The sequence below is a fragment of the Apis dorsata genome, unplaced genomic scaffold, assembly GCF_000469605.1.
Source record: "Apis dorsata unplaced genomic scaffold, Apis dorsata 1.3 scaffold_317, whole genome shotgun sequence".
In the NCBI taxonomy this organism is placed as follows: Eukaryota; Metazoa; Arthropoda; class Insecta; order Hymenoptera; family Apidae; genus Apis; species Apis dorsata.
This window is the reverse complement of record NW_006263588.1, coordinates 125,508-142,595: the sequence shown is the minus strand read 5'-3', so window position 1 is coordinate 142,595 and position 17,088 is coordinate 125,508. Positions and strand designations below refer to the sequence as shown.

Below are 17,088 nucleotides of genomic sequence, written 5' to 3'. Positions count from 1 at the left end.
TATATATGTATATATATACACATAAATAAAATATTTAATAATAGATATTGATAAAAGAATAATAAAATACTTTACATATGAATGACAAAAATTAATATTTATATAAATATTATTTTATTATAACATATTATACAGATAAGAAATTACTAAGTTGAGTACTGAAACTATGCACTTTTATTTATATTATATATTTAATATAAAAATTAATTTCTACTATACATTTCGGTAGAAGTTTCTTCCTCGTGACTTGTCTCCGATAAAACTGACCATGTTGTAGTGTTCAATTTCTTAGCGCGATTTTCCAATAAACCATAAGCAAATTGATTCAAAAGAATTCCTTTAGGTAGTGCTATACCTTGAAATCTATATAGATTTTCTTTATCCGGAATTTCATGAACAGCGGCAATCGTACAGCGTCCTACTAATGAAGTATTTCCTATCATAGGTCCTTTACTAATATCTATATGATTTCCAATTCTATATAAAGTAATTTTATTGTTGTTAGATTTTACAATTTCTGGTATTTGTGTTAATTTTATAGGATTATCCTGGAATATATCAAGTGCTATGCTTTCTGTAGTATCTATTCTCTCTATAGGTAATTCCTGATTTATTAGTTTTATATACTGAGCAGATAATGCACGCATTTCTTGATCTGTAGGCTTCCAATTAATTAAATCAAGATATACATCATATACGAAACTGCCTGATTTTATGACTGGTATTGGAAAACTATGTAAATGAATTTTTATATCTGGCTTAAATGCCATATCTATAACAGCACCCAAAATAAAAGAACAAGTTCGCCAAAATGCTGAATTCACTATTTTGTTTTCTGGACTAAGCAAATTTAATAATTTTAATTTACAGTCTGATGTTAAAGGTTTGTTCATATCCCACGGTGATCCATTAACTAAAGCAAGAGCAGATACTTTAGATAAACCTTCAGAGATATGTCTTGCACAATCTGTAGGAGTTGATATATATTTATTCATTATAAGAGTTATTTCTTCCACAGGAGATTGATATTTGACTTCTATCTTTTCAATCCTTCCTACTGCAATCCTTTGTTTTTTCTTCTCTTTTTCAAATAATAAATTTTGTTTTTCCTTTATTTCAATTTTTGAAGAATTTAAGAAGCTTTTATATCTTGATTGTATATTTGACGCTAAATATAAATTTTTATAACTGAAATATATATAAAATTTATCAATTAATATAACTAAAAAATTTAAATTATTAATTTTAAAATTTAATATTTCGTAATATCAATAATATCGGTTAAAATAGGTTATGGACATACCGTTGAAACATGTTGAAATATATATACAATAAAAATTTCTTATAGTTAATTTATGTTTTGTAAAATATATATTTTTAATAATTAATTTTATTTTGTTTTTTTCATTCAATGAAATAAAATTTAAAAACTCGACCAATCATTCATGACTGAAAACCTAGAAATAGTATATCATATATTATAATTTAAATATTCTATGAATTTATTTGTCAAAACAATTTTATCATTAAATTTTCGCATATAAAAAATTATTAATATAACAAATTTCATAATTTTTAGCATAAATTATCTAAATATAATTTAGATAATATAATACATGATTTTCTGTTATAGTTTTATGAATTATTTTTATACTTAAAAATAATTAGTAAACATAAACTTTAATAATTGCTTTTAAAATAAAATATAAAATAATTTAAAATCCATATAAGTACTTTAATAAGTACTTTAAATTAATAATAATCAACTTTTTTATAAATTTATAAAAATCTTGCAACTTAAAAGGCGGATATACATGAATGATATATAAATAATATTCAGTTTTTATGTATATAATTTGTATGAAAGAGATTCTATTTTATTCGATTTATCAAACTATCTTTTCTATTCTATATTTCTATTGTTTAAAAATTATTGTATCAAAATAAAGAACAATAATCTTTATATAACAATTAAACAATTGATTGTTATTGTCATTATTTATTCTACATACGGAATTAGTTAGGTGTATTTGTACGATGTTGATGTTCTGTCCGACATGTGGTAATGTGCTTCGAGTGGAAGAAGCTTTGGCAGGATTACGTTTCGCATGTAGCACATGTCCTTACGTATTTAATATTGAAAGAAAATTAAGCAGCCGTACATATCCAAAATTAAAAGAAGTTGATGATGTACTAGGTGGAAGCGAGGCTTGGGACAACGTTGATTCTACAGACGAACGATGTCCAAAATGTTCTCATCCACGAGCATATTTCATGCAGATTCAAACTAGATCCGCTGATGAGCCTATGACAACGTTTTATAGATGTTGCAATCCTCAATGTGCTCACAATTGGCGCGATTAAAGGTAATTTAATAATATTAATAATAATATATAAATAAATTAATTAATAAATTAATAAATATATAAACAATAACTTTATTAATCATTAAAAATTTTAATTTTTATATTTGTTAATAATTATTTGTATATCTATATATATTATATATTTGAATAAATTATTTCAATGAATTGCATCATGATATAATTTATATCACTAATAAAGTAAATTTTATCAATATCTTTTCATGATTTTCAATAATATATTTTTTTTGGAAAGATTTTGAATCATCTATTGCAAATATAATAATTATCTTTTCATTATTTAAAATTAACAAATTTTTTATTTTGCAAATATAGTTTTATTTCTTACTTGGTGGAAAGAGAACAATTATGAATATATATAAATTGGGTCCAATGATTAATTTCTTGAATGCAGCTTCAAATGAAATAGAAGTATCAAAAAATTTTAATAATCATCACTGGATATGTAAAGGAAAACGAAGTTTAGCAGTAGCTGTCACATTGTTGCAACAAAATGAAATTATAGCAATCCCAACAGATACAATATATGGTTTTGCTGGTATTGTATCAAGTACTAGCTCTATTGAAAAACTCTATGAAATTAAAAAACGTGATAAAGATAAACCATTATCTATTTCTATTAGCAATGTAAATGATATAAAAAAATGGGGTATTGTTGATCATTTACCACAAGATTTATTATCAACTTTATTACCTGGACCAATTACAATTATTCTAAAACGAACACCAGCTTTAAATCCTGCTTTAAATCCTAATCATGATACAGTAGGCATTCGGATTCCTTTTTTCAAATTTATAAATTGTGTTTCTGAAATAGTGGGACCTTTAGCTTTAACAAGTGCTAATTTAAGCAATGAAAAAAGTTGCTTATATGCTTCAGAATTTCAAAATTTATGGCCCATGTTAGGTGGAATATTTTATGATTCCACAAAATTTGGTAAATCATATTCAAAATTGAGAAAAGGATCAACAATTGTTGATTTAAGCAAACCAGGATATTACGAAATTGTTCGTGCTGGAGTTCATGTAAAAGGCATTTGTTCAATATTAAAAAAATTCGGAATATTACAAAAATGTTCCAATTAAATGCATCATTATGATCTCAATGCATTTTGATTTTTAACATTTTTAACATTTATAAACAATGTAATACAACTAACTTCAAATAAAAAAATTAAGTAATTCATAATATAATTTATAGTTTATTTATTTTTGTAAATTTTAATTATATATGATGTTATGAATGTTGTATGTATTATTAAAAATAATAATATATAATATAATGTATATATATATTAAATGTATAATAAAATAAGAAATTTTATTTTTTTGTTGTTTAAAATATATAAAAGTAAATAGCAAATATTTTTTTACATCTGTATGTTGTAAAATTATTATTTTTTATTTACGAATCTACTTATGTATACAAAGAATTCCCAATAGAGAATTCAAATCTTATAAACAAATCCACACATATGTGGTAATATATATATGTTAACAAGTATTAAACAATATTTTATATCCTGAGATACTATTCTGGTTAAATATGTTAATAATTAGTTAATGAGTATATTTTTACTGTTTTCTTTTTCTTAACAACATCATATTGTCTCTTTGACAAGATACATATCACATAGTATATTTGGGTAAGATATTATTTCATTGCTTATCAAATATTAAACGCAATTAAGAAACAAAAAGAAATTCGTTTTTTAAGCTAAATAAATAATTTTAAAGCACTAAGATTTCAGTGAATTAACAAGAAATAAATCAGTCAAGATGATAACATTTTAAAATTTAAATGTTATCATACATGCAGTCTGTGTGCATTTTAAAATGCATATTATGTTTGTTATAAGTGTATTTACATTTAAAACTTTTAACAAACTCATGATTTTTCATAAAAATTACTTGATCAATAAAATGCATTCAAACGCAATTATTAAATTAAGACTATTATACAATATAGTACATAATTTTTTACATATATTATTTGATTGAAAAATTAAATTAGGCATATTTGAGGGCCTATATATCCTTTTCTAAAAAATGAAAATTCATCATTCAAATTTCTAAAAGTGTAATCTAAACATTCATTTATGCTTCATTAATATATTTAATATTATTCAAATAACAATCACTATTTAAAAAAAGAAATTTTAATATTTGTTTTTCATTTCTAATAATAGTAGAGTAAAAAATTCTATATTGAGAATTCTTTTATTTCCTAGACACTCCTACATATGTGTCTTTATCACAATATTGCGTTGTTTTTATTTTGAGTTCACATATTAAGTAAAGTTTCTTATACAAGATTGGTATGTATATTTTGAGTAAATAATTATTAAAATAGTGATTGTATAATAAATAATTAATTGTGATTAAATGATTATACATATACACACATATACACACACATACACGCATAATACACACACAAAATGTTATGTATGGTCTGTTCAGAGAATATGTTTATAAAATCAGTAAAAAACATTCATAAATGAAATTTTTCATAAAATGAAAAAAATTATAAATATTCTGAAAACTGAAACGAGCAAGTTAAAATATATGCAAATTCATATTACTATAAGATTTTAAATAATTGACAATAATTTTTGTCTAAAATGTTGAAGTTTAGTTATTCAAAATAATCAATAAAATTTCGTAATTTATTTATTTCATTAAATAATAAACTAGAAAGCAAATATATTCTAAATTCTAAATTATTAAATTATAATATATATTTATAAAAGCTAATCAATAGTTTTTATTGCTTAGCATTTTATTGCCTATAATTGAAAATTATATATGAATTTAAAAATTGACATAGGCATAATATCTACAATTGTAATAAACAAAAACAAACAATTAAATAATATTCTTATAGATATGGTTATAGATATGGTTATACTGCAAGCGAATTGTTTATTAATTTATAAAAAATTCGCATCATTGTGTAACCACAATCTTAATCGGTATTGTCAATTGACACAATAATTTATGACTATACGATATCTCTGGACGGACTATACATATGATAACATATTTGATATATATAATTGAATTTTGCTTAAATAAATTTGAATACATTTTATGAATATCAAGTGCTATCAAAATTAAAATATTTTACGAATGCGGAATTCTAAATAGTTTTAGATATATTTTCTCTCTCGCACACACATATTATATATCTTGTACAATTATATTCTTGTACATTTATATTATTAACATTATGCGAATACAAAAATTCACATTTTTAAGTTCCATTTTTTTTATTTAACGCAGAATATTGATTTTTATTCTCTGTTTACAACGGAAATCAGTCTAATCTTCTTTCGTAGGACATATTCCTATAGAATTTTTCTTACCGTCACTCTTAAATATTCCTATCAAGCTACTTCTTAATCTGGCATAAATTTCTTTGCGAACAGTCGCCGTAAATTTTGTTACTAGACAACTAATCGCTGCCGTAGCGAAGATTAAATTATAAAATAGTACTAATTTGAAATTACCAAGCCATTCAATACGACCGAAATCGCCGAGCAAATCAAAGTTCGTCATACCTGAAATAAAAAATGCATTATTTATAAAATTATTATAAAATCAATGATAAATTTATTTATTTGAATTCATTTCGAATTATTAAAAAATAGAGTTACCTAATATTCTAGACAACAATGGTAACGCTGAACTCAATACAAGAAGAAGAGCACAATTTGCAATAAGGTGAATAAGAGGTGTGGAATGAAGTCGAGGTCGAACGCGTTTAACACCAGGAAGTGTGTACAAACCTATTGCGCTCGTAGCAGCTAGATACAAAATTACTGCTACTTCAATTGCTGCTCCAATAGGACCTAATTTCGATAATGAGCTGATACCTAGAGTGAATTGCTAAGAATTCGTTAAACATATTATTGTTTGATTATACAATTCAAAATAAAAATTTCATTCCTTTCTTATGTAATTGATATGTAGTTTGGATACTAACCCTTGTACTCAAAGGTAATGCTTTAATACCAATCAGCAATTCTAATGTGTTTTGAACTGCTAACAAAGCTGTGGCAGTGGAAAGTATAAGTAATGCTAACATGGCCAAAGGATACAGCAAAGTTCGTCGAACCCACCACGTTCGCCTTTGCTGATCCAAAATATTTCTTCGTTTTTGAATATTTTTCAAATACTGAGCTAATCCATGCTGGAGAGCACCATTCCTTAAGCACATTAAGTTTGGATTTGCGTTAAGAAATTCATCATCTTCGAATATTAAACCACAAGTTAATATCGACATAGGCACTGGCGAAACGTATGATTTCCCCGTCGCTTTCGCATGTTGTAATCTATACATGCAATAACGTTCTTATAAAGTAATGAGTTTAAAATTTAAAGATTGTGAAAATAATAATAAATGATTGACCTTCTATGAATACAATCTTCCTCTAATCTATATGCAGAGAATTCTTCATCTAAATTCTTTAGGAACTGCGGTTTTACGAGAAATGAGCCAACTACTCCAAATAACTGTACAAATCCCATTGGTGTACATACTGCAAGAATAAATTATGATTTTATTATTATTTTAACGAAATATGGATGTTTTTTTATATTTTTAATAAGTTTATATTATAGTAATTTTTTAGGATTTAATTTATTAAACTTACGCAATAACATAACAACTCCAACAAAAGAAACGCAAGAGTAAAGAAAAGGCAAATAGTAACTCCATAAATCTAGAAGATATTATATAGAAGATATTATAATTTTATTATAATTATAATTTTTATACATTTATTTTTAAAAAATTGTATATTCTTTATATACATACTGAGCAATGTATGTAGGCTAGATTTCTGATAATCTATTAATGCTGATAAAACATATGTCATTCCTAATACAAGTGTTCCTAATAAACAAAGAACTGTCACAGTTTCATAAACTCTAGCCATTAAACCCTGCAATTAAAAAATTAAAAATTAATTTTTTCTGAAAAACTTAATCTATAAATTTATTGATTTTACAATTTTATCAATTTTTTATTTTTATTGATCTTACCTTTCTATATCCAATAAATCCTTCTGACTCGGTGAATAAGTATGCAAACGGTAAAAATACGAAGAGAGACAAATTTGAAAAGAGGAATACATGATTCCACAGACCTAATTATTAAAAAGTTGGTTATAATTATATTTTTATATATTTTTAAATGATTTCTATTATTTAAAAAAAAATTAAAGAATTCTTCTTATTTCTTTTTCCAAAAATTATAATACAATAATGGATAAATTTTTTTATAAATGACTCATGCGTTTATACCTTGTATAAGTGAGCTATTGAGCCACTTAACATAATAACTGTTCGGATATAATATCAACACTTCGTTGCTTGCAATCGAAACCGGAAGCAGCAAGGTTGCTCCGACAGAAACCGCCAGAGCAACGGTACATAACCAAAGACTGATTCTGTAGACCGTTGCTTCATCTTCATCCACGGAAAAATAATCTTCACGGTCTCTTCGTCGAAACTTCGCAATTAAGGCGTAGCTTGAAACATAGAGAATCAGGAACAAAAGGAAGAATATCTGTAATGTAAAATATATTTCTTTATATTTTTATGCTTTCATAATTATAATAATTCTTCAGTTTAATTACTTTTCTCGATATTTTTTTAATAATTTTATTTTATCACTAAAAGATAAAATAAATGTAAATAGATTGCTAATTTTGATGCTAAATTTGATGTATATTTTAATTAAATATTACATTTAAGCATGGAATAACAACATATATCAATTTTCTAGTACCGAATCGCTTTGGTAATGACCATAGAAACAGCGATACGTTTTATTAAAAACTACAATCGATTGCACTATGATTTGACTTGTGTAATATAAATGTTTATGAAAAAATTAATAATGTTATTCACATTGAATAAAATATTTCCGAATTATTTTTGAATTTTATACAACATTTAAACCTTTCCATTCAACTATTTTATTATCATGTATATATCTATATTTATATTTTTTTTCTTTATTTTCTATATTTAAAAAAAAAGAATGAAAAAAAAATGAATGAAAAAATGAAAAAAAATAAGATTACAATAAAATTCTAAATTATGTTTCAATCATTTAAAATTAATTTTTAATAAATAATTAAAATTAATTTAATTAATTTAAATAATTAAAATTTTTCTGCAATAGATTGCAAAATCTTTATAATGTTTATGATAGGAAATATTCTATATTTCATTTTAAGTCTAAAATAAAATATTTTACAATAGCAATCACTACGATGCATATTATAAATGCATATGCTTGTGCTAAAGAAAGGAAGAGAGAGAGAGAGAAAAAAAACAAATTGATATATAACTGCAAGTAAACAATATGAAAATGAATGACCTTCAACAAGATTATAAAATTATTTGTGATATTATTTTAGACATTGCGTCTCTATTTACAGTTGTATATTGAGACAGTATACTATTATTAATAAGTTTATTTTTATTAAAAACAATATTTACTAAATAAAGTTATGCTAATAATACAATAATACTCAATGCAAAATTTGAAATATTCTAAATATTTCAAATGCATATGGAAAAGAAAGGCATCAAAATCACTCGTAAAAATTGTGAAGTTAAAAATAAATATCGGGAATCGAAGATTAGTTGCAGCTTTACAAGTGTAACGAAATAATGTATACAATACGTTAAATAAGTTTAATGACGTCAATATTTTAGGTTAAATTTTACTATCTTATATTTATTACTTATATTACTAAGAAAAAGATAGTTTATATAATTATTTTTTATAATTACGTAAGACATATACAAATCAAGTACTTGTTAATTATAATTGGAATTTTAAAAGAAAAATCTATGGGTCAATAAAACTATCAATTAGGAATTGAATTTGACATTTTTTATTAAACTATTTTATTTAAATATTCTTCTAAATTAGATATTAAATATCTAAATACAATCAAGAATTAATAGTTCTTGTTCTAAATTTAAATATTTAATAAATCACTACATTTGTAATAATTTTATTGCAAATATATTTTAAAATAGAAATCGGTTATTTCTATAAATTGTGAACAGCTATTAACTTAAACAATATATACCTTGCGGTACAATTATTCTTCCGTATGTTTCATTTGGTTATTGAATACATAAGCATCAAATTTCCATTCGTTTCTTTTTTCCTGATATGTCACATAATAAATGGATAGCGTTTCCTTTTAAATGATATCAAAACAATGTAGAAATATATCAGACTATTATAGAAGATATCGAATCAATAGAGTTCTTACTTATTAACGTCAATTCAATATCAATATCTTATCAATTATTGATTTCATTAAAAATACTGAAATTAAATCCTATTCGTATATGAAATTTAATCCTGTTCCAATAATAATGATATTATTAAATATAAATGATATTAATAATAATTATAACAAATAATTATATACTTATATACTTATAATAAATATATACTTATTACATGAATATATAATAAATCAGTTATTATTGATTCAAATTTATTAATTAACATTATAATTATATTAACAAATATTATTGACAATATTATTTCAATAAAAAAACTTATTTTTAAAAACTAATTGCAATAAATTTTAATTTTGTTACGTACTGTTTTTTTTTGAAATTTTAATAAAATTGTTTTATTTCGAAAATTAATAAAAATATAATTAAAAGTTTGTGTTTTTTATAGTAACTGTTTTATATTATATTTCTCTAAAATTATTGATTAAAATTATTATTCATTTAAGTATTGTATCATTGTATTATTGTATAATATTTGTATAATAATTTAATACATATTTTAATAATCATATATTATATATATAAATGATTATGATTATATGATAATTATGATTGTTCATTCAAAAAAGAGTAGATGAAAAAAGGATAACTAATATCTCAGATATATTAATTCTTTCTAAAAATAAACATTTTTTATATGCTTTTATATTAAAATTTATTTTAATTTTTTCTGTTTTCACACACACACATCTGCTAACATGTCTAATGATAAATAAGATTGAAGAAAGTTATTTTAAAATAACTTATTATTTATCTATTTATTATTATTATTTATATAAATTAAATATAATTTCATATTTTTAAATTAGTTTATTTACTAGATAAAAAATGAAAAATTAACAACCACAAATTTCCTGTTAAAATACTTAATGTTTCATTAATAAATGTATTAAAGAACGAAACAAAAAAAGAACAAAAAAAAAATAATAATATTTAATATAATAAAGTAAAATAAAACAAATATGCTATTACAACCATCTTACAATATTAATTTTGATTAATATATATCTAATGATTCTTTAGTTGGCAGAGTTTATTTGAATGCTGAGAATAGTAATAGTTCAGATATATAATTTTATTTGCGTGTTTGATAACCGTAATTTTGCTTTATATTATTGGCTATTATTTAGTAATAACCATAATCTTTTAAGTAAAGATTATAATATAATATTAATAAATATAATTATAATAAAGAATATTAATACATAATGTAATTTTTAATGTTGCGAAATGTGCCGCTAGACATTTTAATTTTAATAAAATTAAAATATAGTTATATTAAACAAATAGAATAATATAATTAAACAAATGAAAAAATAAAATTATAGCGTTTTAAAATGGCAATACACGTGTCTTTGACCGGACATATTTTTAGCGTTTCTAGACAGAGATTTTGTCGCTGGCTCTTTAATGTATAAGGTGTTTCTATAGAATTTGAAATTAGTATTAAGATGAATTTCTTTGTTAATACTTGCCCATCGAAAAGAGAAGAAATAACATTCAATCATGATAATAATTTCTTTCAAAAATATCCGAATATAGATTGCTCATAAGAAACTGCAATTTTATTTAAAAAAGTAAATATGATTGCTGTTTGAAGAAATGATTGAAGAAGCTGCACAATTGATCAGAAAGCGCTTTTTGTAACCAGTCAAGGTGGAAGGAAAAACCGGTCAGAATAAAAAATAATATGTGGTCAACGACTTTGGAAAGTATTGAGAAAATATATTGCAAAAATTATTTTTAACAATATTCTTTCGAATTTCAAATGATAATTACTCTGTTAATTATTTAATTAAGTATATTAAACAAAGACTAAATTAAGAATTATTATACTATTATAACACAATATTTAAAAGACGATAAAATCTTTTGTAAATATATGTATAATTTTTTAATTTTTTAATGACATTAATTAATTTTATTAATTAAATAATTAGAATGATTTATTTCATTAATAAATTTATGTAAATTTGTTCTTTATTATATTTATTATATTCTTTATTATATTTATATATTATATTTATTATTCATAATAATTTTGTTTGTCAATATAAAATTAGCAATAACATATGTAAGTAATTAGTATTATTTTCTTTTTTACAAACTTAATAAAAAATTAATTTCATAAAATATAAATATAAACATATGAAATTATAAATATAATATGAAATATAATATGAATATAAATATGAAATTATATTTTATATTACAATATTAATTATGTTTTATTCATTAAATTTTTTATATTATTAATATATATGGTAATATTAAAAATGAAATTTTATTTAGTTGAATAGATAAAAGATTAGGTACTAGAATTTACATTACATTATTTCTAACTTTCAATGTCAAGAACATGTTCGTGATTTAAAAGATTGATTGTAAAAATATTGAATTTAATTGCAAGGAAATGTAAGGAAAACGTGGCGATTGCCTATTGCAGGAACGTCGCAAGAAATTTTAAGAACCCTCTATATAAACTAATGAATAATAAAAGAAATTTATGATTAAAAATATTTTATTTTTTACTCACAATATTCTCCCGTACTGTGTTGTGAAATAATTGTTCTCTAAGATCAGCTTCATCTTCCATCTTCACCTATTTGTCAATAAATTTCTTTGGATTGAACGTATTGTTGACGACATCAGTGACATTTTTTTATATCAATAATCTTTTCACACAACATGCCCAGATTTTCACGACCGACGTCCGATGTCTCACTTTGAGACAAGAGCTTCTGCTTTTCGTAATTAAGAATAAGAAGCTGTTGCCATTACTTTATGAAATGGATCACATTTCTCCTCTTATTAGCTTTTATATTCATATAAAATTAAAAGATACAATCAACAATTTTTCACTATGGCTAGTAGCCTACTAAATATGGTGCATCGTTTCTGTTTTAATGACAACCCGCCATCTATATATGTTCGGGTCACTTCTTACGCGCTCTGTGAGATGAAAACGAAACTTATATGATTTAATATTTCCCTCCACTTTTCATTAGTTAAGATTCAAATTTAACACGATATGGATCTTTGATTTTTTTTATTCAGTTTATTTCAAAAGTTATTTATTTATAATTTTTTTAATTCATGTATGAAATTTTACATTCGTTTATTTTTAGATTATGAAATTTCTTTAAATCTAGTTTTTTAGCAATAGTTTTAAAAAGTGATCATTTTAAACATCTATAATTTTTTAATATTTTAAGATGAAAAAATTTCAGTAAAATTTCGTAAAAAAATTATTAATTATTAGCAAAATATAAATAGCTGATTTATTTGAATTTTTCAAAACGATATGATTTATAAAATATATGCTGTATAAATATAAACTTGCAAGTCTATTATGAATTTTCCTGAATGATAAATAGTTGCAAACTTTTTTTTACTTGAATCTAATCGATTCATAGTAGATTATATCTAATGATATAATACGATGATATAATAAACTATATTATTTACATAAAAACAAAAGTTGTGCTGGAATTATCTAAAAAATATCGTACATAAATATTACAAAAATTAAATTTCATTTTTTTTTATCGAAACTCGTATATTTTTACAATGCATGCTTAATCGCGTAAAAATCGTAATAATAAAATAATTATAATATCCTAATATTATGTATATATATATATATACTATATGTATATATGTATATACATACATAAGTTTAATAGTTGTTATATAAGTATACATTTTTATTTTTTGTATTACATGCATATTTAAATCATAAATTAACTATTGCAATAGAGATCAAATTTTTTAAAATAGCATTTTGTAGTTTTTCATTGAGTAATATCTTTATTAATAAAAATGTGATATTATTTAGTATTAACAGTGATTCATTTTTTCTCCTGAGAGCAATAATTTAAATTATATCAAATATATCATATAAAATTCACTATTAACAATACTAAAGTGATTTGTCATTGAAAACAAAACTAATTGAAAGTTTATTTCGCTTCATAATTAACTTTATGAATTATTTATTATTTTTAATGTATATATATATATATATATATATATATTATATTTGTTTATGTATATGATATGGAACACATTTATTGCCAATAAGGCAATGAATTCCATTTAGGCAAATTTAATCAAGTATCACAGACTCTTAATTTTACCAAAAGAACATATTTAACATATTGTTTTTATTAATAAATTTCCGAAAATATTCTATTTTTTCATATAAAAATTAATATTGTTCATGTAAAAATAAATAATTTTTTTTCTGTTAGAATAGATAATTCAATTTGTTCAAATTAAAATAAAATATGTAGAATTTCATTTTAATTTAAAATTCAAATAAATCTTCCAATAAAATAAACATAAAAATAAACTTATTGGGAATAAAATGTGTTTGGGTATAATAAGTTACAACTGTTTATATTGTGATGAAAGTTATTATATAAATTTTGATGTTTAGAAATATCAATCTTTAGACAAAATTAAAAATCTGTGTAAATTACATATCTAAACAATCCTCATAGTGCACTGCATACATCTTACATTAATAACAAAGTATCAATATTAAATAGCTAATCTGCTTACAAGCCTCGTTTAGAAAATTTAGAAAATTCTGCTTGAGACTTGAATTTAGTAGGATTCTCAATAGCAGTCCATTTAAAAATGATTGATAATTATTGAAGAATTAATTTAGTTATTACACAGCTACTTCTCCAAAGTTCATATGACCTGTTTCCTTGGCATGTTGCCGAGCTTCCATATGACCATTTAATCTGATTTTACAATCATTACATATTAACATAAACTTTTGAATGTCTGTGAATTGACGACTAGATTTTACTTCTTTTGCAAGTTCAGCTGCTTCAAATAATATTTTCTCATCTTCAGTAGGAAAGATTGTTTGAATGCTGCTACCCTGTGAGTGTAAATAGAAAAAATGTAATAAAAGAAAAAAATTATATTACATTTTATATATATATTTTAAGAATATATAAAAAATTTTACTCACATCAAGTGGTTCTAAATATAAAGGATCATAATGAATTCCATCAAATATTAGAAAAACTCTTTGAGGATAATGTTGATCTTCTCCAAATCTATTGATTATAGCATTAATACTATCAATTACTGCTATCTCTAATCCATAAAATTTAGATAATATTGACAATTCTATAGCTCCACCCCATGATTCTGGTTTTAAAATCCATTTACAATATTCAGGATTTGGTTGGCCCAAAAAAGCTTCTGAATATTCTTCAGGATCAGATGCTACTGCATTTGCTATAATCTCTCTCATAAAATTTGAACAGCTAGGATCCACTTTACCTGAAAATATACTTATAAATATATTGTAATTTCTAATATGAATATATTTATACAATTTATATCATATACCATTGAGTACATAGCCAACACTAGTAAACAAGCAAGAATTATCTGCAGGTACGACCTTCTTCATTAATACACCAGGTGTATTCGTGAAATTTTTCTCGTCAACGATATGTGTTCGTCCGATTTCTTCCGATTTCTGTTTTCCATTATAAAGTGGCGATTTTTCTTCAACAATCAATGTATCTCCTGAAATGATCCCGGACACTTCAAGCGAATTTGTTTCGTCATTCAGATTAATTGGTCTCGGTGGAAAACCACCAAGAACGTGAAGTGCCTCTGCTGGTATTCCTGTTATTTCAACAAGTTTTGATCGTAATTTGCCAAGTTTATCCTGCGGGAGCAATCCATTCACGACCTTTTGACCTGATTTCGTTTTAACTCTTAATACATATTCGGCCATCGTTTATCACGAATCACCTAGCTAACTGGAAACAAGAATTTTGCTTGGAGATTGTGCTAGTTGATCAGCTGTTGAAACAGCGCCACAAAATTTTCCTTGACTTCAAGGAAGATTATATCATTGGACGGAACACGGTGTCGATCATTTGCAATATACATATATGTCTACTTTTTTTCATCAATATCGACTATCTTTTGCGATTCATCGTTGCACTTAACACAACTAAATGCCGTAATTTTCACTACCGAACGTTATCGCTTGTTGGTTATAATGAGCGCTTTTAGATATTTTCTTGCCGTTATGTTGCCATGTTTTATCTTTCTTTAACTTATAATCTAGATATTCAGCAATACAGGATAGGTTATGTTATCAATGTGAACATTCATTTTTAGTTTTATGATTAAAATTACTATATTACTATATTAATTAATTAAATAATACAATTTAATAAATGTCTATAAAATATAGTATTAAATATATTATTTTAATTTGGATTTAAAATTCAATTTTAAAATTTTTTCTTTTTTATGGTCTTTTTCTTGAAAATTTTTTATATTATTATACTACATGATAAATTTCATATTAAATTTGTAAGAAAAAATTTATTAATAGCATTTTTTGTATAATGTTGCGATTAATAACTTTAACTTCGAAATTAATAACTTTAACCTCAAAATTATGTATATTCTAAAATCATGTTAATAGGTTTAAGTTTAGGAATGCAGGTATTTTTAAATAAATATATAATGATTATAAAGATTAAATAGCATTTTTTGACATATATTTATAAATAAAATATTTTATGAAATACTTATTTTGGCGCGCAATTTAAAATTTAGTCGCGTCTATACATTATCTTATTTAATTTATGATCATATTATTTAATCTTCTTTAAAATAGTAAATGTAAAACATTCATAAAATAAATATTACATATTTACATGAATCTGCTGTTAAAATAAAAATATACTTTTTTTTGTTGAATATCTTTCATAATCTTATAAGAATCGAAACATTCGTAGAAATCGAAACATTTTCTTCGATCATTATTATCGTAATAAATACATTGTTAGTTTTTGTAAAAATATAATTCGAACGCTAAGACAATTTTTGTCAATGCGTATTGATTGTTGTTTCTTCCACTTCTGGAAATATTTTTATCACTCAATTTTCCTCAGGAGACGAATCGTACTTCAATTACTCGAGAGTTTCTTTTCCTGTTTTTGGCAACAAGAAAGACATAAATCCACATACTGAAAAAAAAGTATTAACAAATTAATTGATATGTTTAATATTGATATAGAGAATATTTAAAATAATAATTCTTTTTTTCATTAAAAATTTACTAATACCATAATATTAATGATATTCATTTATAATATATATGTATCAAAAGAAAACTATCGACAATGTGATCACTAGTTACCGTACCGATTATTAATAGTTTTTTTTATTTACAGATCTTATCATAAATCGTTTAAATTAATAAAAATTGATAATTGCAAATTATCTAAATTTTGTGTACTAACATATATTATATAATGTATATAATATATCTATTATGCTATAGTACATATATATTTATAATATA

At 23.0% G+C, this 17,088-nt stretch overlaps 6 protein-coding genes across 8 annotated transcripts in view; 2 read left to right on the top strand and 4 right to left on the bottom strand.

Moving 5' to 3' along the window:
- Positions 1-99: 99 nt before the first annotated feature.
- LOC102674578 (39S ribosomal protein L39, mitochondrial) lies at positions 100-2,164 on the bottom strand. The gene is made up of 3 exons (XM_006617613.2): positions 2,035-2,164; positions 1,304-1,457; positions 100-1,188 (listed from the first exon to the last, which is right to left on the bottom strand). The coding sequence occupies exons 2-3, from the start codon at positions 1,312-1,314 to the stop codon at positions 204-206; spliced, it is 996 nt and encodes a 331-aa protein (XP_006617676.1). The 5' UTR covers positions 1,315-1,457; positions 2,035-2,164; the 3' UTR covers positions 100-203.
- LOC102674918 (DNA-directed RNA polymerase III subunit RPC10) lies at positions 1,946-6,344 on the top strand. Of its 2 annotated transcripts, none has more exons than XM_031511428.1 (2): positions 1,946-2,366; positions 6,056-6,344. In XM_031511428.1, the coding sequence occupies exon 1, from the start codon at positions 2,038-2,040 to the stop codon at positions 2,362-2,364; it is 327 nt and encodes a 108-aa protein (XP_031367288.1). In that variant the 5' UTR covers positions 1,946-2,037; the 3' UTR covers positions 2,365-2,366; positions 6,056-6,344. The 2 variants fall into 2 exon arrangements, with proteins under 2 accessions (XP_031367288.1, XP_006617679.2); XM_006617616.2 differs by lacking the exon at positions 6,056-6,344 and adding an exon at positions 2,700-3,021 and having other exon boundaries at positions 1,955-2,366.
- Positions 2,701-3,575, top strand: LOC116185885 (yrdC domain-containing protein, mitochondrial). The gene has a single exon (XM_031511426.1). It carries the CDS (start codon positions 2,733-2,735, stop codon positions 3,468-3,470), a length of 738 nt encoding a protein of 245 aa, XP_031367286.1. The 5' UTR covers positions 2,701-2,732; the 3' UTR covers positions 3,471-3,575.
- On the bottom strand, positions 4,586-12,788 carry LOC102675047 (protein Lilipod). Its single transcript, XM_006617617.2, has 9 exons — positions 12,262-12,788; positions 7,695-7,959; positions 7,434-7,537; positions 7,207-7,333; positions 7,043-7,111; positions 6,799-6,928; positions 6,373-6,721; positions 6,044-6,275; positions 4,586-5,947 (listed from the first exon to the last, which is right to left on the bottom strand). The coding sequence occupies exons 1-9, from the start codon at positions 12,319-12,321 to the stop codon at positions 5,709-5,711; spliced, it is 1,575 nt and encodes a 524-aa protein (XP_006617680.1). The 5' UTR covers positions 12,322-12,788; the 3' UTR covers positions 4,586-5,708.
- Positions 12,789-13,507: 719 nt separating this feature from the next.
- LOC102673206 (ubiquitin thioesterase OTU1) lies at positions 13,508-15,827 on the bottom strand. The gene is made up of 3 exons (XM_006617601.2): positions 15,102-15,827; positions 14,716-15,032; positions 13,508-14,622 (listed from the first exon to the last, which is right to left on the bottom strand). The coding sequence occupies exons 1-3, from the start codon at positions 15,496-15,498 to the stop codon at positions 14,404-14,406; spliced, it is 933 nt and encodes a 310-aa protein (XP_006617664.1). The 5' UTR covers positions 15,499-15,827; the 3' UTR covers positions 13,508-14,403.
- Positions 15,828-16,252: 425 nt separating this feature from the next.
- The window catches only part of LOC102673071 (synaptic vesicle glycoprotein 2B-like), a 17,781-nt gene continuing 16,945 nt past the window's right edge, over positions 16,253-17,088 (bottom strand). The window contains exon 12 of one of the 2 annotated variants that reach the window (XM_006617600.2): positions 16,253-16,750. In XM_006617600.2, the coding sequence (XP_006617663.1) occupies positions 16,695-16,750 (56 nt within the window). In that variant the 3' untranslated portion in view covers positions 16,253-16,694. The remainder of the gene's footprint in view (positions 16,751-17,088) is intronic. The other variant, XR_004150785.1, reaches the window with a different exon arrangement.